This window comes from Cetorhinus maximus, chromosome 12, assembly GCF_964194155.1.
Source record: "Cetorhinus maximus chromosome 12, sCetMax3.hap1.1, whole genome shotgun sequence".
NCBI classification, from domain to species: Eukaryota; Metazoa; Chordata; class Chondrichthyes; order Lamniformes; family Cetorhinidae; genus Cetorhinus; species Cetorhinus maximus.
In genome coordinates, this window is record NC_135890.1 from 25370409 (window position 1) to 25394077 (window position 23669).

The 23669-nt window shown below is 40.7% G+C and overlaps 1 protein-coding gene across 2 annotated transcripts in view; it reads left to right on the forward strand.

Moving 5' to 3' along the window:
* The window catches only part of orc5 (origin recognition complex, subunit 5), a 111562-nt gene extending 89756 nt beyond the window's left edge, over positions 1-21806 (forward strand). The window contains exons 14-15 of one of the 2 annotated variants that reach the window (XM_078553218.1): positions 16997-17109; positions 21261-21806. In XM_078553218.1, the coding sequence (XP_078409344.1) occupies positions 16997-17109; positions 21261-21306 (159 nt within the window). In that variant the 3' untranslated portion in view covers positions 21307-21806. The remainder of the gene's footprint in view (positions 1-16996; positions 17110-21260) is intronic. The other variant, XM_078553219.1, reaches the window with a different exon arrangement.
* The last annotated feature ends 1863 nt before the right edge of the window (positions 21807-23669 follow it).

The following is a 23669-nucleotide window of genomic DNA, read 5'->3' on the forward strand; positions in this document are numbered from 1 at the left end:
TTTGGAGCCACATGTAGGTAAGACCAGGTAAGGATGGCAGATTTCCTTCCCTAAAGGGCATTAGTGAACCAGATGGGTTTTTTTATGATAATTGACAATGGTTTCATGGTCATCATCAGACTTTTAATTCCAGATTTTTGTGGAATTTGAATTCCACCATTCAAAAGCCACTCAATTGTATTCGAACTCGGGTTCCCAGAGCATCACCCTGGGTCTCTGGATTACTAGTCCAGTGACAATACCACTACACCACCACATTTTATACTGGAAAAATATTGTTATTGGAGGGGATGCATGCAGCTAAATGTAATAATGACCCAGAGGAGAAAAACGGAGTTGCCTTTCTTTGGACTTCAGCATTAAAATTTATTACAAGTGGTGTGGTTTACCAGATTTAAGTATGTATTGTTTGTTTACAAGGGGAAGGTACAGTAAATGGTTTTAAGTTTGTATCAACTTCCATGTATAACAATGTGGAACACTGAAATTCAGGAAAACTGAAATGTCAGGGACAGTGGATTAGTACTTAAAATAGTGACCATAATGCATAAAATCTAATTTAGTTTCACTAAGTTTTTTGTACATGTTATTTTAATATTGATGACTCAGTTTTAGGGTGTGCCATCAGGTGATTGACCAAAAGAAAAAGACGAACAAGCAAGACTGTACAGCTTAAGAATGTTAGCTGTTGGGTATTCTGCACAAAATTGGCTAAGTGGTCTATCAGAGATGAAAGGAAATGGAGAACGATTGGAGTCTAGTTTAAATTTTAAAAGAAAGCAGCTCTTCTCATACCTGCAACTAAAACACTGAATTTGATGCATGCACACAAGCTTTAAAAAAAATGCAAATATTCTTGTACATAGGATGCATTTGCTTGATCAGATAATATTGCAGAAGCTCAATACTTAACAGCCATAATAGAGATTAATGTCATGGCACATGGATGCTTTTAAGAAACACAAAGAATACTTCCCACAGTGACACATGTTGGCATACTGTACGAGTCAGAAGCTGAGTCTATGCTTCCGAATGATGTACTCTATTGAAAACCTTATGAAATATGTACATAAATTTTTTGCTAAATTTTAAAACCAAAATGCTTGATAGAAAAGCTATTTAAAATCACAAAGGCTGTTGGCAATGCATCCAAGGATAATTCATAATGAATGAACAATTAGGAGGAAATTCCAAATTCGATACCTGGGTGAAATCTGTCGGAGCAGATCACCTGTCCATTTAAAAATCTGCCCGATTTTCATCCAGTTGATTTTGTGATACCACAAAGAGTAAAATTGATTCCTTTGAAAACATAAGAAATAGGAGCAAGAGATCAAACAGCCCATCGAGCCTGCTCCACCATTCAATTTGATTATGGCTGATCTTTGTTTTCAATTCTACTTTCCCACCAGTGTCCCATATCCCTTGATTTCCTGAGACCAAAATTCTGTCTATCTTAGCTTTAAACATATTCAATGATGGTGCATCCACAACCCTCTGAGGTAGCAAATTCCAAAGATTCGCAACCCTTTGAGTGAATAAATTTCTCCACGTCTCAGTCCTAAATGATCAGCCCCTTGCCCTAAGACTGTATCCCCTTGTTCTAGACTCCCAGCCAGCAGAAACAGTCTCTTGGTATCTATCTTGTCAAGCCCCCTCAAAACCTTGAATGTTTCAGTGAGATCACCTCTTGTTCTTCTAAACTCCAGAGAATATAGACTCAGTTTTTTCAGCCTCCCATCATAGGATAATCCCCTCAGCTCAGGGACCAACCTAGTAAACCTTTGCTGTAGTGCAAGTATATCCTTCTTTAAACATGGCGACGAAACTGCACACAGTATTCCAGGTGTGGTCTCAGCAAAGCCCTGTACAATTGTAGCCAGGCTTCCTTACTCTTGTACCCCAATCCCCTTTCAATAAAGGTCAACAGGCATTTACTTTACTAATTGCTGGCTGTATTTGCATGCTAACCTTTTGGGTTCCTTGTACAAGTCTCTACGAACATCAATATTTACAAGTTTCATGCCTTTTAATAAAAATATTCTGCTTTTCTTTTTTATATTCATTTAAGGGATGTGGGCTTTGTTGGCTGGGCCAGCATTTATTGCCCAACCCTACTTGTCCTTGAGAGGGTGGTGGTGAGCTGCCTCCTTGAACCACTGCAATTCATGTGTTGTAGATACACCCACAGTGCTGTTAGGGAGGTAGTTCAAGGATTTTGACCAAAGTGAATACCCTTTCCCTTCCCCACATTATACTCCATCTGCTACCTTGTTGCCCACTCACTTAGCCTGTTTTTGAAGCCTCTTTGTGTCCTCCTCACAGTTTGCATTCCCACCTAGCTTAATATTAACAAACTTGGGTACATTATTCTTACTGTAGCCTAAGTCATTAATAGATTGTAAATAGTTGAAGCCCCAGCACTGATCCTTGTGACACTCCACTAGTTACAGTGTGACAACTTGGAAATGCCCCATTTATCCTTACTCTCGCTTCCTTTCTGTTTCCCGATTTCGATTCATGCTAATACATCACACCCAACTCCATGAACCCTTATCTTGTGTATTAACCTTTTGTGTAGCACCTTATTGGATACCTGTTAGAAATCTAACTGTACAACATCTACTGATTCCCTTTTATCTACCCTACTAGCTGCACCCTCAAAAAGACTCTACTAAATTTGTCAAACAGGATTTCCATTTTGTAAAATGATGTCGACTTCATTTTATTAAGGAAATCTTTAGATTTCAGTACTTTCCTGATGAAGTCAGTCAGTCTAGTCAGGCTAACTTGCCTGTAATTCCCTGTTTTCTCTCTCCCTCCATTCTTGAATAGTAATGTTACATTTGCAGACTTCCAACCTGCTGATACTGTTCCAGAATCTAGGGAATTTTGGAGAAATCATAGCCAACGCTATCTCTTTAAGAATCCTCGGATGTAAGCCATCATGTCCAGGGGACTTGTCAGATTTTAGTCCCTTGAGTTTCTCCAGTACTTTTTCTCTTATTAATTACCTTAATTTCCTCGCTCTTATATTAGCCCCTAGGTTACCTTCTCTGGTATGTAACTTGTGGCTTCTACTGTGAAGGCAAATACAAATGTGTGTTCCTTGCATTTCTACTATGACCCCTACTGATTCCTTTTGGTGCAGTAATTTGATAAAATGGCGTATTTAAAATGATGACAAATTTATTATAACACCTTAGTCCCCCTTGAAATTGTCACTTAGGGTTTGCATTTTTTTGTGTCATGCTGTCATTTTTGTACGTATGCAGTAGATGCTATGTAGCATTTGACTGATAAAATGCACTTCTCTTAAGATATGGAGTGTCTTAGTTATGAATCATTGAAGCAGTGATGGCATATAGAGAGACTTAGCAGGTTTATTGAGAACGTTTGGAGTCAAACTTAAATTAGTTCCTTAATCATAGCCATTTTTGATTTGTGCTATGAAACTGTGTGATCAAATAAGAAACTTACAAGAATAATCAAACTAAGAGCAATCTACTGGATGGTGCAATCAATGAAAAATCTTTTTTTTAAATTTGTGAACTGTTTGTAGATTCTGAATTCTACTGTAGTGTAAGTTCTTGCTATCCCTTGGCACAGCAGATTTTTTTCATATGATACTATTTTTACTTGGTTGCCAAAACTCAAGCACATATTTTTACTGTATTCAGTTCCTGTAGTTGAGCAGCAGTTAATTAACAACGCTTAACAAAACATTCAGATATTTATCCTTAAAGCACCATTGATGCTCCTGTAATCTTAATAAACAATTGATGCTAACTTGTGTTCAGTGACAGCAAGTAATAGCATACCATAATTATGTTTCGCATTCTACAGTTTGAGAAAACTGGTCACTACCTAGTATTTAAATATTTTGCTGTAGCTTCACCTATCTTATCTAAATTTTACGTTCAAAATGGTGCTACTAATAGTGTCTATCGTTCATATTGTATCAATAATACTAAACAAACTAAGCTTATACTGAGAAAGCGTTCAGGACTTCTAAAGAGAAAGCAGATTTTGTGTAATGTTCTTTAAGCTGTGGGTAATTGACAAAAACTACAATCTGTTTTTCATTCTCCGTTCTGAGTTACAGATACGGGAAATGATTCACAGACTGGTTAAAGTATGTTATGTACAGTGGTCCCTTTACTGCAGTGCTATTCTTTACTGAATATTATATATTGCCCCCACTTCTCCCCCACTCCCCCTTCTCCATCTCTCATTCTTTCCCCTCTCAGTTTCAGTGCAATGCTATTTCCCTTTGTCACTCAAGACACGGGTGGTATTGAGGGGGAGTTATGTGTTAAAAATATATGGTTCTGTATTTTCAAAGTATGTATTACTTAGGAAATCCAACTGTGTTATTCGCTCAAGTATCATACAGAGGATGAATTTGAAGGATGACTGCGTAACTGGTTGGTGCAGTCATTTTGTTGAAATATCATATTTTCAATTATGGTCAAAGTAAATGCCTTTAACAGAGATTTATAATTATTAAGCATTTGTGCACTTCTAGATATGTCACTTATGCTGCAGTCAGCAAGATTCAGCATTACAGGCATTCATTTTAATTATAGTTAGAATTAAAATGCCTTCCTTTAAGTATAATGCCTTTGCTACAATTTTCAAGTATCAGCTCTCTTACTTTCCTCCCCCACCTCCCAATCCTCATCAAACTGGATTGTCATAGACTTAAGGTTTAGCATAATCTAATGATTAACTTTTTGGCAGTCCTTTAATAACCTGATCACCAGGGCACTGTGCTATAGCCAAGCACATTGTGCTTGTGAACTACAATCTGATGCAGAATTGGGAGAGTGTGGATAATCTTTGGGTAAATGGCACTGAGCCTTCAAGGAAGACACTGAAAAAAGTTATTCTTTCAACATCATATGTCATATGTCTTCAAAGTATGCAGGAACATGATGAGAATATCATTTAACTTAATTTCTCACTTACAAAATGAAGAGCCAGTAGAAAGAGAAAACAACTTAATCATGCATTCCATTTACTAATTAAAGTGGTTTTAGCTTTAAATCTTTAGGAATATACGTTCTGATTTGAAAATTCCAAATTCAATAGAAGCGAATGTTTATGATTTACGTACGTTGAAAGGGAAATTAGAACTCCCAGTTATTAACTGAAAAAATTACCCCACGAGATTACATTTTGAACCAAACTTTACTGTACACTGATTAATCACTGTAAGCACTACTAAATTAACACTATTTTGTAAATTCTTATACTTTATACTCAAATCTTAAAACGTAAATACTGATCCTCTAATCCCTTCCTACTTTTACTTCAGCCCAAGAATTCCTCTATGCTTTACAGGACCTCGAAGGTTCAATCACATCTGGGACCAAACCAAGGTATGCCACAGCTTTCAGGAATTCACTTGGTGTTTCCTCCGTGATACACCTATTCTCCGAGGTATGAGATCTCTTGGGGTCCTTCCATGACTGTTCGGCTGAGTGACCCTCCAACTCTCCTTCAATACCTCACAATTGTGGATACGCTCAGCTCAAGCATGGGCCTCGCTGCATTCTTGCTTGCTGGCTTGAAAAAAGAAACACTCCTGGTTTTTAATAGCCCTCAGTTCTGTTTCAACAGCTGCATCACTGCTAGTGCCACACACGCTCTCTCACTCCCTCTTTCTCTCACTTCCCTCTTCGCCCACCCCGCAACATTCCCTCTCCCCCTACATTCCCTCTGATCCCCCCCCCCGACATTCTCACCCCCGCCCCCATTCTCCTCTCGCCCGCCCATTCTCCTTCCCCATCTCTGTCCCTTTAACTTTAATTGGAGGTGTTTATTATTTTGCAATCAGACTTATGTAAATTAGTATAACAACTTATTGAAGGTTGAGATTCTCTGGATATTTTGAGGCGTATATCGGCTCCCCTTATGGATCCAAGAAGGACCCATGTTCTGTTGAGTCGAGTAATATCAGCCAGAACAGCAGTGCAAGTGTTTTCATTGGCTAGACTGTGATTTTCTGTGCCTGAATATCCTACTGACGCTCACTGTCGAGGCTCGACTCAAATAATAATCATTGGGCAAAAATATCATCTCCCCATATAGGATAATTTTGGTGAAGTTTTAGTCACCCCCGTCTCCCCCCCTCTCTGTCCTTCGCCCCCCCCTCTCTGTCCTTCGCCCCCCCCCCCTCTCTGTCCTTTGCCCACCCCCCCCCCCTCTCTGTCCTTCGCCCCCCCCCTCTGTCCTTCGCCCCACCCCTCTCTGTCCTTCGCCCCCCCCCCTCTGTCCTTCGCCCCACCCCTCTCTGTCCTTCGCCCCACCCCTCTCTGTCCTTCGCCCCACCCCTCTCTGTCCTTCGCCCCACCCCTCTCTGTCCTTCGCCCCACCCCTCTCTGTCCTTCGCCCCACCCCTCTCTGTCCTTCGCCCCACCCCTCTCTGTCCTTCGCCCCACCCCTCTCTGTCCTTCGCCCCACCCCTCTCTGTCCTTCGCCCCACCCCTCTCTGTCCTTCGCCCCACCCCTCTCTGTCCTTCGCCCCACCCCTCTCTGTCCTTCGCCCCACCCCTCTCTGTCCTTCGCCCCACCCCTCTCTGTCCTTCGCCCCACCCCTCTCTGTCCTTCGCCCCACCCCTCTCTGTCCTTCGCCCCACCCCTCTCTGTCCTTCGCCCCACCCCTCTCTGTCCTTCGCCCCACCCCTCTCTGTCCTTCGCCCCACCCCTCTCTGTCCTTCGCCCCACCCCTCTCTGTCCTTCGCCCCACCCCTCTCTGTCCTTCGCCCCACCCCTCTCTGTCCTTCGCCCCACCCCTCTCTGTCCTTCGCCCCACCCCTCTCTGTCCTTCGCCCCACCCCTCTCTGTCCTTCGCCCCACCCCTCTCTGTCCTTCGCCCCACCCCTCTCTGTCCTTCGCCCCACCCCTCTCTGTCCTTCGCCCCACCCCTCTCTGTCCTTCGCCCCACCCCTCTCTGTCCTTCGCCCCACCCCTCTCTGTCCTTCGCCCCACCCCTCTCTGTCCTTCGCCCCACCCCTCTCTGTCCTTCGCCCCACCCCTCTCTGTCCTTCGCCCCACCCCTCTCTGTCCTTCGCCCCACCCCTCTCTGTCCTTCGCCCCACCCCTCTCTGTCCTTCGCCCCACCCCTCTCTGTCCTTCGCCCCACCCCTCTCTGTCCTTCGCCCCACCCCTCTCTGTCCTTCGCCCCACCCCTCTCTGTCCTTCGCCCCACCCCTCTCTGTCCTTCGCCCCACCCCTCTCTGTCCTTCGCCCCACCCCTCTCTGTCCTTCGCCCCACCCCTCTCTGTCCTTCGCCCCACCCCTCTCTGTCCTTCGCCCCACCCCTCTCTGTCCTTCGCCCCACCCCTCTCTGTCCTTCGCCCCACCCCTCTCTGTCCTTCGCCCCACCCCTCTCTGTCCTTCGCCCCACCCCTCTCTGTCCTTCGCCCCACCCCTCTCTGTCCTTTACCCTCCTGTCCCCCTCTCTCTGTCCTTTGCCCTGCTCTCCCTTTAATTAGAGAGGGGTTTATTATTTTGCAATCAGACTTAAGTAAATTAGCATAACAACTTATTAAAGGTTGAGATTCTCTGGATATCTTGAGGCAATTATGGACTCCCCTGATGGATCCAAGAAGATTGAGCCAAGTAATATCAGCCACAGCAGCAGTGCAAGTGTTATCATTGGCTAGACTGTGATTTTCCATGCCTGAATAGCCTACTGATGCTCACTGCCAAATAATAATCATTGGGCAGTAATAGCAGCTCCCCATAGAGGGAAGAGGGGAATTTTAGTGAAGAAAATTATATGACTACAATTACATGATAGTGTGAGAGTGTATGTCTCTGTCCAACCTTAACTAAATGACTTTGACCTTTAAATATGACCAACAAAGCCAGGGAGGGAGAGAAAAGGCAGCAATTGCATTGTGTTACTAACACTCTGTGCAACAAGTTTTCATAATTAAATGTGACCATCATGTTTGGTAATACTTTCATTAGCCAATTGACACACTATTGCCAATTGACAACAGAGTTCGTAGGTGACAGACTTCTGAAATGCAGAAGCCAATTTTCAAGTGTTCCCTTTGACTAGGTGCTGGGTGTGACACAGTGCATGACACTTATCTTGACCTTAATGTGGGCCCAGGTCACTTGCATTTCGCCATTGCGTGTTCTTCCTCATCACCCTGGAGCAAGTTCACTTCAAGGCAAGCTCTAGTGCCTTGTAGTGAGGAATGACAGTCAAAGATTTGCCAAGGTATCAGTGTGAAATGTCAACATATCTTCTTTCATGTACAAAAGGGAGTGGTGTATATTCTGGCTACTGTTTATCTTTTAACTAACATGACTAAAGAAAAACATTGGTCACTATCTGATTGCTGTTTGTGGGACCTTGATGTGTGCAAATTTACTGCCATGTTTCCCTATGTCACAACAGTGACTATGCTTCAAAAGTGATTAATTGACTGTAATGTGCTTTGAGACATCCTGTGGTCGTGAAAGGTGCTATATAAATGCAAATTTTCTTTTATTCCCTGTATTTTTGTTATAATTTCATACTTAAGTTTATTTTTCTGTTATCCCAACCTTGTATCTTGTCATTTAGTGAGCCAGGGTAATACATCACAGCACTAACTTGTTCCTTTTTAAATAAATTGCTTCTTCAAATTTGTTATTGTGGAAACATGTTGGAATGTCGGCTTGAAAGAATGCTGTGTACTTGGTGTCTACTGATAACTGGCAGAGTTTTCACTCTTGGTGTTTGATTGGAGGCATTTCAAATAGTTTTGGGAAGGTAGTGTTTGTAGTGCTTGATGTTTTGTGCTCTTGGTCTAAATATTGTAAAGAAAGTTTTCTCTACCTTCCGTTGTGGGTAGTGTGATGAAATGTCTAATCTGAAACATTGCTTTTTAAAATGTTTTCACACTGTAGTATCTGCAAACGGAGACCATCTGCAAAATGTGCTCAGTTAATCTGATGAATACACTTCACTAAACAGAAAAAAGGAAAGGATAAATTAAGGATGTGACTTTTAAATGGTGCTGTATGTTATGGTATCAACTGGTAAACAGAGGTCTTTTACACTTTAAGATCTTTTGTTTTATCTTTGGTTGTTAGAATCATAGAATGATGGGGCAGAAGGGGGCCATTTGGTGTGATGGACCTGTGCTGTCTCTAAGAGTTATCCAACTAGTCCACTGGACTTCTCTCACAGCCTTGTAAATTTTTCCCTTCAAATATTTATTTTGTTTCTTTTTATAAGTTTCTATTGAATCTGCTTCAACCACCCTTTCAGGCAGCACATTTCAAATCACTGCAACTTGCTTCATAAACAAACATTTCCAAATGTTGCCTTCTTTTGCCAATTAAACCTGTGTCCCCTGGTTATTGACCGTACTGCCACTGGAAGCAGTTTTTCCCTATTTATTCTATCAAAACTATTCATGCTTTTGAACACTTCTATCAAATCTCCTCTTAACCTTCTCTGCGGCAGGGATAATAAGCCCCAACTTCTCTAGTCTTTCCACATAACTGAAGTTCCTCATACTTGCTACCATTCTGGTAAATCTCTTTCAGCATCCTGTTTACAACCTCGACATCTTTCCTAAAGTTTAGTGCGTAGAATAGCCCAGTTGTTCTGATGAAAGGCCATCGACCTAAAACATTAATTCTGCTCCTCTCTCCACACATAGTGCCAGACCTGCTGAGTATTTCCAGCATTTCTATTTTTATTTCTGATTTCCAGCACCTGCAATATTTTGCTTTGGTTCCATTCTTTTTTGATGCTATTCCTCTACTAGTGAAGCCAAGAATCCCATGTGCTTTTTAACAACCTTATCAACTATCCTGCAGCTTCAAAAATTTGTGTATATGCAACCTCATGCCTAACTTTTCCTGCACCCCTTTTAAAATTGCATTGTTTAGTTTATATTTCCTCTCATTATTGTTCCCCCACATTGGCTCTTCCCTACGTCAAATTTCACTTGCCATATGTCTGCATACTTCACCAGGCTGTCTAGATGTATTGCTGATTGCCCCTCATTGTTTACTACATTTCCAAGTTTTGTGTAATCTGCAAACTTTGAAATTATTCTGTTTAACCAAACCCAAGTCATTAATATATGTCAAAAAGAGCAGTGGTCCTAATACTGACCCCTGAGAAAACCACAATATAATTATTTAAAGCAAACATTCACCACATTTTTGTTTTCTGTCCCTTAGTTGATTTCATGTCCCCATTGCCGCTGTCCCTTTAATGCCATGGACTTCAATTTTGTGAACAAGTTTGTCAAAGTCTTTTGAAAGTCTATAAAAACCCATCGCCAACCACACTACAACAGCTATTTGCATCTATATAATACATTTAATGGAATAAAATATCTGTGCTTCACAGATACAATATCAAACAAAATTTGTCATTGAGCCACATAAGGAAATATTAAGACAGGTGCAAGGTAGATGTTCAGGAGCATCTTAAAGGAGGAGAGGGATGTAGAAGGGTTTAGGAAGGGAATTCCAGAGCTTGTGGGCCATAGGCAGTTAAAGGCATAGCTGTCAATGGTGGAGAAACTAAAACTGGGGGGCGTACAAGAGGCCAGAATTGGAGGAACACAGAGACCTAGGAGGATAGTAAAGCTGAAGATGGTTACAAAGATAGGAGGGGTGAGGCCATGGAAGGATTTTAAATGAAAATGAGATTTTTAAAACCTGTGTTACAGGACCAGGTCCCAGTTTGGTCCACCAAGTACTATAACATGAGTGAACGGGACTTGATGGAAGTTAGGATACAGGCAGCAGAGTTTTGGAGAGCTTATGTTTATGTAGGGTGGAAGATGGAAGACTGGCCAGGTCAGCGAGCCTAGATGTAACAAAGACATGGATACGGGTTTCAACAGCAGGTGAGCTGAAGCAGGGCCAGCCTGGCTATGTTACGAAGATGCAAGTCGGCAGTTTTGATAATGGAGTGGGTGTGTGGTTGGAGCCTCATATAGGGGCCATACACAGCACCAAGGTTGCGAATGGTCAGGTTCAGCTCAGATACTTGCCAGGGAAAGGAATGGTCTTGGTAGCTAATGATCCGAGTTTGTATCCTCATTAACCTGCTCTGTTCCTTTCATAAACATGTATGGAGGTTTCCTTTAGTGCCAGGGATACCAACAAGGGGAATATAGTTGCTCTGTGGCTTTCTGCTAAGCTCCCAGCAGCAAGCTCAAGATAACTTTAAAGACTTTGAACTGGAAAATGGGTCTTTGTAATGCTTGCACTATCAGGATATATTTGACAGTATACATTAAAAAAGGGACTGAAACAGAGCAGCGAACCTAACATTTGCTGATTTGGAAGTGGGCCAATCTCCTGAGATTGTCAGTGATTGGCCTTAATTAAATACTTGGATGAACTCCCAGACCATATTGTGGGACTGCAGGGACCTCACCAAATGGGGGTAATACAGAAGTTGCTTGTGACAACAGTTACGAAGGGCTCTTGGGAAGTTTTTAAAACGAATTGACCACTTAAAATGTGAGTGATGGCATGGGGGTCAGAAATTGTTTCAGCTTTTCAAAAAATGGTTGCAAATAGTCTCTGCCTCTTTTGCAACCTTTTCAAAGGTTGAATGGAGCACAAAGTGGCTGCAGAACCCCAATGGAATACTAAAATTTGACTCCAGGATAAATATTTGCTAGTTGATAAAGTGGAGGTACTGCTGCATGGGATGGAGTGATTCCACTGTCAGTGCTTGGCAATTACCAAGAGGACAGCAGTGCAGTTATCAACAACTGGGGTCAAAATGAGTGCACTACTCTTAGTTGGAAACAATTGCCTAAAAAATAGTGCATAAGGTCTCTACTGTGTCATTTACCTGATAGAAGACTCAGACATGCATGCTATATTGTTACCCCTGTTTGCTGCTGGCCCATGCCAAGCCCTCGCATATCTCTCACACTTGTTGATTACTGTGCATTTCATCAGTGACTACTGGATTTTTAAACTTTTTTTATGAGTGTCATCAATGGCAACGTTCTCATCTCTGAGACTCAGGTCATAGGTTCAAACCCAACTCCAGGAACATGAGTGCATAATCTAGACTGACATTGATAAGGTCCCGCATGGGAGACTGATAACGAAGGTAAGAGCCCATGCGATTAAGGCAATTTGGCAAATTGGATCCAGAATTGGCTGAGTGGCAGGAAGCAGAGGGTGATGGTTGAGGGGTGTTTTTGTGACTGGATGCCTGTGCCCAATGGGCCCACAGGGATCAGTGTTGGGTCCCTTCCTGTTTGTGGTATATATAAACGACTTAGACTTGAATGTAGGAGGATTGATCAGTAAGTTCGTGGATGACACAAAAATTGATGGGGTGGTAAATAGTGAGGAGGATAGCCTCAGATTATAGGAGGATATAGACTGGCTGATCAGTGGCAAATGGAATTTAATCCGGATAAATGTGAAGTGATGCACTTGGGCAGGACAAACAAGGCACAGGAATACACGATGAATGGTAGGACCCTGGGAAGTACCGAGGATCAGAGGGATCTTGGTGTGCATGTCCACCTTAAGGCAGCGGGACAGGTAGATAAGGTGGTTAAGAAGGCATATGGGATACTTGCCTTTATTAGCCAAGGCATAGAATATAAGAGTAGGGAGGTTATACTGGAACTATATAAATTGTTGGTTAGGCCACAGCTAGAGTATTGCGTGCAGTTCTGGAATCTGCATTATAGAAAGGATGTGATTGCACTAGAGAGAGTGCAGAGGAGATTTACTAGGATGTTGCCTGGGCTGGAGATTTTTGGTTATGAGGAGGGATTGGATAGACTGGGGTTATTTTCCCTGGAGCAGAGGAGATTGAGGTGTATAAAATTATATGGGGCATAGATAGGGTAGACAGGAAGGAACTTTTCCCCTTGGTGGAGGGATCAATAACCAGCGGGCATAGATTTAAGGTAAGGGCATGAGGTTTAGAGGGGATGTGAAGAAGAATTTTCTTCACCCAGAGGGTGGTGGGAATCTGGTACTCACCTCTGGAAAGGGTGGTAGAGGCAGAAACCCTCATAACATTTAAGAAGTATTTGGATGTGCACTTGCGATGCCATGGCATACAAGGTTATGGGCCTAGTGCTGGAAAATGGGATTAGAATAGTTAGGTACTTGTTTGACCGGCACAGACTCGATGGGCAGAAGGGCCTTTTTCTGTGCTGTAGACCTCTATGACTCTGACTCATTTCAGTACAGCACTGGCTGAGTGCTGTATCATTGGAGCTGCCATCTTTTGGATGAGATATTAAACTGAGGCCAAATCTTTCCCCTCTGGTGAATGCAAGGGATCAGATAGCACTAGTAAAAGAAGACATCCAAGGAAGTTATTCCTCTGCAATAAAAATACCTGGAAAAACTCAGCAGGTCTGACAGCATCTGCGGAGAGGAACACAGTTAACGTTTCAAGTCCGTATGACTCTTCAACAGAACTAAGGAAAAATAGAAAAGAGGTGAAATATAAGCTGGTATAAGGGGGGGTGGGACAGGTAGAGCTGGATAGAGGGCCAGTGATAGGTGGAGATTGCCAAAAAATGTCATAGACAAAAGGACAAAGAGGTGTGGAAGGTGGTGATATTAGCTAAGAAATGTGCTAATAGGTGACATTAAGGGTAGAAAGCAGGACAAGCAAGGTACAGATAGCCCTAGTGGGGGTGGGGTGGGGGGAAGGGATCGAAATAGGCTAAAAGGTAGAGATAAAACAATGGTTGGAAATACATTTAAAAATAATGGAAATAGGTGGGAAAAGAAAAATATATTTAAATTATTGGAAAAAAGGGGGATCGGAAAGGGGGTGGGGATGGAGGAGAGAATTCATGATCTAAAGTTGTTGAACTCAATATTCAGTCCGGAAGGCTGTAAAGTGCCTAGTCGGAAGATGAGGTGCTGTTCCTCCAGTTTGCATTGAGCTTCACTGGTTATTCCTCTTATTCCTCTGTCCTGGCCAACATTTTTCCTTCAGCCAACACCCCAAAAAAAATGTCTGATCATTTATATTATTATTGTTCGTGGGAGTTGGTGAGTGTAAATTGGGTGCCATGTTTCCTTCTGTTACAACACTTTTTAAAGGCAATTCATTGGCTGTTCTGAGATTGAGAGTCATTATGCAAATATGTTTGTTCTTGTGTTATAATTATTCATGCAACTTTTATTAATATAAATACCAATTCTTTAAGAATGAAAATTCAAGTATTCAAAGTAACTGGCATGTTTCCAGGTAGATCCCCCCTTTCTAAGTTCCCACTGTGCATATGCTAGTAATATTCAGATACTTGTGCACATATTTTGATTGTAAATGTAGTAGAAATGAAGCCCTCCTTGAACTACTTCTGAAACATTATGGTTCCTTGGTCAATGAAGGAAGTTCATGCCAACATGAACCTGTAGGAACATAGGAGCAAGAATAGTCAATTTAGTCCCTTGGCCCTGCTCCCTTATTCGATCTGATCATGGCTGATAACAACTCCATTTACCTGCCTTTGATCTACATCTCTTGATACCCTTACTTATGAGAAACGTATCAAGCTCAGTCTTGAAAATTTCAACTGATTCAGCAGCCACAGCCTTTTGGGGGAGAAGCTCAAATCTATGTTATTTTTTCATTTTTAGAATTTAGAAGATTGAGGGATAATCTAATTGGGATATTTCAAATGAAGGGATTCAATAGGGTAGATATAGAGAAACTATTTCCTCTACTGGGAGAATCAGAACAGGAGGGGGCGGCGGGGGTGGGGGGGTGGGGTTTAAATTAGAGCCAGGCCATTTAAGAATGAAATCGGGAAATAGTTTCACAGAAAAAGTATTGAAAATTTGAAACTCCCTCCCCAAAAGGTTGTTCAAATAACATTTTCAAAACTGAGATCAATGAAGGCTGAATGTTTTATTATTCAGAAAAATGTAGTGAATATGAAGTGCAGCCATATCAAATGGAAATACATAGCAGAAGCTGGTTATGATGGTTAACCAACTAAAGGACTTGACTAAATAAAATAGGAATGACACATGAATGTCAGTAATGACCAGTTGTAGTTCCTGTTTGTGCTATAGAGCTATATTTTCAATTTTTTAAATAAAATGTCCTTACTAAGATCATGCTATCATACAAATTCACTCAAAATTTATTAATGGAATACCTGGTCTGCAAGTAGTGTGCTAATAGCTGTTTGAATTCAAGTTGTTATTGTTTTCCAGTGTAATGAAGGCTATTAAATTGTCTGGGCTAAACTTTACAGTATAAATCTATCAAGCTCTTTAGTATTACTCCTTAAATTTAGTAAAATGTGAAACTTATAAATACAAAATGCTATAGAATGTAGCCTTTATAGGGGTTCATACCTCAAATAATAGATTTTAAATAAATCCATGTGGCTACTCTTTTTTGATTACCAGAAAATACCATAGTTCTATCTGTAACAAGAATTTTGTAGCAATACCCAAGTATTGATGTTTGGATCATTGCTGTGGTTTTCCCTGCCTAGCAGATGACACTTCCCTTACTGTACTAGCCAAATCAATTGAAAATAAACTTGGTTTGTTTCACATTTACAATCAAATGGCCATAACCACAAATTATTTCCCTCCCCACCTGCCTTCCCAAGTTCCCACAGCGCATGGACTTCTAGACAGACACTTAATAGACAGACACTTAATAGACAGACACTTAATAGACAGACACTTAATAGACAGACACTTAATAGACAGACACTTAATAGACAGACACTTAATGGAACTGAGTAAAACAAAGTCAAGCTAATTGAACTGTTACGGGAAAAATAGCTTTTTGCTGAGTAATAAAGCCTAAAAGCCATAATATTATAGTGTAAGAACAGCTGTCTGTTTCGAAGATGCTTGAAAATGAACATGAATTTGTCCTGATGTATGTCTATGGATATGTTCCTTCACTCATCACTGGAGTATAATTGTAGAAAAACAGAGTTGGGAATAGTCAGTGTTGGAGGGATGTTTTGAAATGTACTCATCGCTTGGGTATCAGCTGTGGTTCAGTGAGTAACTCTTTCACCTGAGTTGGAAGGTTAATGGTTTAAGTCCTGCTCTAGGACTTTGAAGTATCTGTCTAAATAATGTACTCAACAGGAGGGAGTGCTGTACTACCCAAGGTGCCATCCTTTGGATGCTGCATTAAAGCGAGGTCCCATCTACTCTCTTAAGTAGATGAAGAAGATCTTAGCATTATTTGAAGAGGAGCAAGGGAGTTCTCACAGTCAATGTTTATCCCTCACCCAATATCACTAAAAAAAAATTATCTAGTTGCTTTTGCATTGTTTGCAGTACCTTGCTGTGACAGACTTGGTGACTGCATTTCACCGTCACAAAAGAGACTATTGATTTAGAGTGGCACTTTAAAGTGCCAATCAAGTACTTTATGATCATCTGCAATGTTCATTTGTTATGTTATAAGGCAGTGAAAAGTGCTATATAAATGTATGTTCTTTGGAAAATCATATCTTCTTTATCTCCCTTAAAAGTTTTGCATTGAACAAAACATTTTATTTGGATTCTCACTAGGGAAAGTTGATTATAAAAACAAAAGCTTTAGTTTGTGAGAAGCTGATCAATTAATATGGCAAAGAGTTGCAACAGACTACAGAGAATCAAAAGGAGCAAGAAACAAGAGGATTAACAATGTAAGGATAAATGCAATGCAGTAACTTGCAATCTGGGATTCATTGCTTTTCAATCTATAACAGGTAGAATGTAATTCACTTCTGACTAGTTGGCAAGTAGAATTTTCCAGACTGGCCCTATCATTGGTATTAATTCACTTGATATGTTCTAACTTGCTCAGCTCAACTTGACAACCAGAGTTTGGAATATTGTTGTAGTAATAGTTCTGAATTATTGCTGAATATTTTAATTGCATAGTCCAAGCTTTTGAGAGTTTCTTTTTGTTTATCAATCTACCTCATAGTTATGGAATGCAATAAGATACTATCTTTATTTTTATTTGCATCTTCAGATCACTTCCCTGGTGGCACTTCAACTATTAACCCACGTTGGCCATGATGATCAGCTGGATGGACCAAAGTATAAATGCACGGCAAGTCTGGATTTCATAAGAGCAATTGCCAGGTATTTGACCATGTCTTCTGCTGATTTGCAAACATTTAAACAGACTTATACGAGTGAAATTAAGTTACCCCTTCGGACTGTGGGGGCACTATGAATGATGAGTATGTTCTATATGCTAGTTTTAAATATCTGCCAATAGATATTTGATTTTACGTTCACTCATAAGCTTTTAAAAAAAGGCACAGTCTTCAGGCTGCTGGCTGTATCCTGATGAAATAAAAAAAATTGTTTGAGAGATCCTTTAGGTAATATTTCAGTTTATGTAGAGCATATTGGGAAGGTGGGGGCAGTGCACTGTGGTGCAATGCGCATCCGTCTAATTTCTGTGTTCAATATTTATAATGCATATTTATAGAACATTCAGTGTTATGTAATAAATACAAATTCTGTATTTAGCTTAAAAGATTCGGGAGAAATTTAATACTCTGGGTTAAAGGGATTTTAGGTCTCACTGAATTGGTTTGCCTTTTAATTTGACAGCTTAAAATATCTGATGGATTTGGAAAACTAATTGTTGTGGCTGAATTGAAATAATATTTTTGAGAATTCTTTAGCATATAGCTGAGATCAGACACATGATTTTGAGAGTTCAGCCCTTGAGCTGGACAGTCCTGGGATAAGTTTATGAACAGGGACTACAGTCTGAATTTTGCAATAAAAATAGCAATGAGGCTATCGGCATTCATTGCTATTAAAGAGTAAATTGGGCAGCAACATTCCACAACCATACAGGCGCAGCTAACTAGAAAATAAGTTGCTGTTTGAGTTGCCAGGTTTCTCCAGAAACTGCTCCACAGCTGAGAGATTCTGCACTGAGGCACCTGGAATGGTGTGATGTTGCTGCACGCATGTGCTAGATACATACTAAATAGATAGATAATGTTAGGGCTTGCCCATTTCAATGTACATGAATATTAAATGGCATGAGAAGTCTTAGCTCCTACAAAAGAACCTCTCTGGCACTGAAAAAATAAACTTTATGATTGTGGAGTCTCTTCCCTTCAGAGTTTAATTATTGTTAGAGATTTTAAAAAGTAACTTTTTTTTTAAAATCCTTCTCTCTTATCTCCTAACACTATTATTCTTTCCCTCTGTTTTGCTTTCTGTATATGATTTGATATTGAATTAAATATTCTAATTTACACTTCCCAGTTCAAAATCTGGCTGCTAAGTAACAGATTTTTGATCTGATTGGTTAAGGAGTTAGTTGCTTGTTCTGTTCACACAGGTCATAAACATCCTGTAGAGGATGCTGTGCTGAAGTGACTCTCTAATCACAAATTCCAGTGCAAATTCCATAGAAAGTCTGTGGGAAAGTGTAGTGTATGGCAGGCGGCATTAGTTTGCCACTGACCGTTAAGTCTGGCCCATTGATCTTTGGAAGCATTATGTATGCCAACTTGTGAAAGATTTCAATGCTAAGTAGAAAACTGGTTGGCTGATTCCAGGTACAGATCATGCCTCAAGAGAACTTCTAAATATTTACTTGGGCTTGTCTTGCAAACAGATGGAATGCAAATTACATTTACATAATACCCAATTAGGAGCTTAGTTCAAATTTTCTGTAATAATATTACTGTTAAGTCTCATTAGGTAGTCATGGCATGAAGAGAGATGCTAAATTTCTTGTTTTATCACATTAAAAAAAATGTGATTCTGTCTGTCCTTGTAATTGAATTTCAAGTTGAACTGCTTTAGTTAGAGGAATTCTGAATGTTGAGATATTAATTTTTCAGGAAATACTTAAGCAGCTTCCATTTGAACAGTTGTTTAAAGTAATTTAATGATTGAAACAAATGTCACATTTTTCCTCATTCCTTGAATCTCTACTTTCTAATGAACCATTAACATCACTTCAAGAAGGGGAACATCATAGTACATGATCTCCTAGGAAATTCAGTATATGCTGCAAATCAGGAGGTGAAAGGGAAAGAGGAACTTGGTGAAATTGAAGTCACTAGGGAAAGGGCTCTGAGCAAACTGATGCAGCTGCGGGCTGGAAAGCCTCTGGGTCCTGATGGATTGCATCCTAGGACCTTTAAAGAGGTGGCTAATGAGGTAGTCAATGTGCTTGTTTTAATTTTCTAAAATTCACTAGATTCTGGAAAGGTTCCATCAGACTGGAAAGTAGCAAATATAACCCCTCTATTCAAGAAGGGAGGGAGGCAGAAAACAGGAAACTATAGGCCAGTTAGCTTGACGTCTGTTGTGGGGATGTTGTTAGAATCGATCATTAAGGAGGTTATTGCTGGGCACTTAGAAGAACTCGAGGCAATCGGAAAAAGTCAGCATGGTTTTGTGAAAGGAAAATCATGTTTAACCAATTTGTTGGAGTTTTTTGAAGGAGTAACATGTGCTGTGGATAAAGGGGAGCCTGTAGACGTACTGTACTCTGATTTCCAGAAGGCATTTGATAAGGTGGTACATCAAAGGTTATTGCAGAAAATAAAAGTGCATGGTGTAGGGGGTAACATATTAGCATGGATAAAAGATTGGCTGGCTGGCAGAAAGCAGAGAGTATGCATAAATGGGCCTTTTTCAGATTGGCAGGATGTGATGAATGGAGTCCCACAGGGGCCTATGCTGGGGCCTCATGATTTACATCAATGACTTGGATGAGGGGAGTGAAGACATGGTAGCTAAATTTGCAGGTGACACAAAGATAGGTAGGAAAGTATGTTGTGAAGAGGACATGAGGTTGCAGATGGATATAGATAGGTTGAGTGAGTGGGCAAAGATTTGGCAAATGGAATTTAATGTGGGAAAATGTGAAGTTGTTCACTATGGCAGGAAGAACAAAAAAGCAGAGTATTACTTAAATGGAGAATGGCTGCATAATTCTGAGGTGCAGAGGAATCTAGGTGTTCTAATACGAGTCACAAAAAGTTACTATGCAGGTACAGCAAGTAATTAAGAAGGCTAATGAAATGCTATTCTTTATTACAAGAGGGGATTGAACATAAAAGTAAGGATGTCATGCTTCAGTTATACAGGGCATTGGTGAGACTGCACCTCGAGTACGGTGTGCAGTTTTGGTCTCCTTACTTAAGGAAGGATGTAAATGCATTAGAGCCAGTTCAAAGGAGGTTTGCTAGATTGATACCGGGAATGAGTGGGTTGTCTTATGAGGAAAGGTTGGTCAGACTGGGCTTGTTTCCACTGGAGTTTAGAAGGGTGGTGGGGTGTGCAGTTGGTTGAGGGGACAATAAAATAAAACTTGGGGCAGAACTGTAGCAATTAAAATGTTTCACTGTGAAATGACTTTCTATGAATGCACTATCATCCACTTCATACAAGATGATCAGAGCACACCACACTGCTCTCAACAATTTGAATATTTTTCTAACTAAGATGAACAAGGATGAACATGCCTTATAGCTGACTAGCAAGATAGTGGTTCTGGATGCAGCAAACTGAATTACCTATTGCAAAGTATTTCAGATCATTTAGCTTTGATGGTAAAGGTAGTGAATTTGGAAACTAGAGATAAATTCAAGTGGCAACCTTGCTGAACACTGAAATAATTTGAACAGACCACATCCTGTGGTCACAGACAGACGTAAATAACAGAAACATCTGAGTGGCTTGTGTTGATAGCTGGACCACACAGTTTATCTAAATGCTGAGCCTGCAAAAGAATATAGCCCAGGGCAGCCTATTCTTTATACAAACGAAGTACTACTTCAGGCCCCACAGGGAAATTTTAGGCCTCTTGCCCTGGATTCAACTTGGCACTCTCCAGATACCCCTTTGTTGCGATATTGTGATACCTCTTCATCACCAGAACATCAGTTGTACATTTGACCTGAGTGGCAGCAGGTGGCCAATTTTGATATGTCTTTCTGTGTAGGATGTTTACCAGTGGCATGTGGATCAGGCTCAGTGGTTAAAGTATTTAATTCTAAGTACTTTCTGTTTGATCATATATAACCAATAATGTATATGACCAACAAATAATATGCATCTACTGTTAAGAATGTGCATCCACTGTTAAGACCACGGAAGAAGATGCCATGTAACTGAAAAAACTGACAACAGGTAGGTTTATACCATGCACAAGATGAATTTCTAATGTGGGTAAGATCTAAATTCATTACAATGTTACACCCGTGAGGTGATTAATAACCCATTATTTCATTTTTTTCTTCTAGGACTGTGAATTTTGACATGGTGAGATACCTGTATGATTTCTTGTGAGACCAGATGCATAACCATATGGATATTGCAAGCAATGATCAATGCTTTTGCACCAACTCGTACTGATCCATCTACTCCATTGATAAGTGGCAGAGGCATTTTGGCTGCATTAGATTTATCCAAGCAGGTGTTAACACAGCATGGGATCTGATGAAAATATCTTGATTGGTCAGAATGGATCTTTAGAATGAACTATTTACCAGGGACTCTTCAGTATTTTGGAGCTAAGTGTTAATTATTAGCAGCAGGAATTCAGCACAATCTGTTCCAACATAATAACATTATATGAGTACAAACGCTACCTGAAATGTATTTACTTGCAATTATTTTCTTTTGTGAAGTGTCCTTTTCGCAGAATGTGGTGTGGCAGCCATTTATTTGTGACGGGTCTTTAATTTTTTTGAGTTGTCTGCTCCTTTGAGAGTTTTTGTGGACATTATTCATTCTGAAAAAAAAACCCTATTTTTAGTCTTCAGAAATAAACAGATATGATGCAATAATTGTGTTTTATTGCTGTTCGCTTTAAGTCTTTGAAGAGAAATATCCATTCAGGAGTATGTTTTTTTTCATCTTTTGGATATGATAAAACTAATTCATGTCTGTGTTTCAGCAGTTTAAACACATGTTGAAAATACAGCAAAGTCTATGGGCCCTGACAACATCTCTGCTATGTGCTAAAGAGTTGTGCTTCAGAACTAGGGGGCATCCCTGGCCAAGCTTTTCCAGTACAGCTACAACACTGGCATCCACCTGACAATGTGGAAAACTGCTCAGGTATACCCTGTCTGCAAAAAGCAGGGCAAATTTAATCAGCCAATTGCCGCCCCATCAGTCTATTCTCAATCATCGGCAAAGTGATGGAAGGTGTATTTTGCCAGTGCTGCTAATACCAAAAGCCTGCTCACTGATGGAACATTAGGGTCCGCCAGGACCTTTTGGCTTCAGTCTTCATTATAGCTTTAAACCAAACGTGGACAAAGGAGGTTAAATTCCTGAGATGAGATGAGAGTGACTGCCCTTGACATCAAGGCAGCATTTGATCAATTGTGGTATTAAGGAGTCCAAGTGAAATTGAAGTCAGTGCGAATCAGAAGGCAGGCTGTCCATCAGTTGCAGCCATACCTAGCACAAAAGAAGATGGTTGTGATGGTTGGAGACCAATCAGGGTAGTGCCTTGGGCTCAGTCATTTTAAACTGCTTCATCAATGACCTGCCCTTCATCGTAAGATCAGAAGAGGGGATGTTTGTTGATGATTGCATAAGTGTTCAACTCCACTTGTAACTGCTCAGGTATTGAAGCAGTCCATGCACGCATGCAACAAGACTTAGACAACATTCAGCCTTGAGCTGATAAGTGGCAAGTAACATTAGCAACCCACAACTGCCAGGCAATAACCATCTTCAACAAAAGAAAAACTAACCATTTCCTTTTGTCATTCACTGACATTACAATTACTGAATCCACCTCCATTAACATCCTGAGTTACTGTTGACCAGAAACTTAGCTCGGATAACCCATGCAAATATTGTGGCTACCAGAACAGGTCAGAGGCTGGATATTCTCATTCAACATAACTCTGAATAGAATCACAGAGATTCATCAGGATATAGAATGGTCACAATGCAGAAGGAGGCTATTCACCCCATCGTGTCTGTAACAGCACTTTGCTAGAACAACTCAGCTAGTCCCATTCCCCTACCCTATCCCTGTAGCCCTGCAAATTGTTTCTCTTCAGGTACTTATCCCATTCCCTTTTGAAAGGCACAATTGAATCTGCCTCCACCACACTCACTGCATTCCATATCCTAACAACACGCTGAGTAAAAATGTCATGTCATCATTGATTCTTTTGCAAGGAACATGAAGTTATCATGCAGGCACAGCATTAAGCATAAGCAATTAGGAAGGCAAATGTATGTTGGCTTTTATTGCAAGGGGACGGAAGTACAAGAACAATTAAGCCTTGCTACCACCGTATTGGACTTTGATGAGACCACACCTGGAGTTTTGGTCTCCATATCTAAAGAAGGATATACTTGCCTGAAGGTGGTACAGCAAAGGTGTAGACTAGATTGATTCCTGGGATGAGCGGGTTGTCCTATGATGAGAGGATGAGTAAATTGGGCCTACTCTGGAATTTTGAAGATTGAGGGGTTATCTCATTAAAATATACAAGATTCTGAAGGAGCTTGACAGGTTAGACACAAAGATTAACTTCCCTGGCTGGGGAATCTAGAACATGGGGACACAGCCACAGGTAAGAGGTTGATCATTTAGGACTGAGAAAAGAAGAAATTTCTTCACTCAAAGGGTTGTGAATCTTGGGAATTCTCTACCCCAGAGGGTTGTGAATGCTTCATCA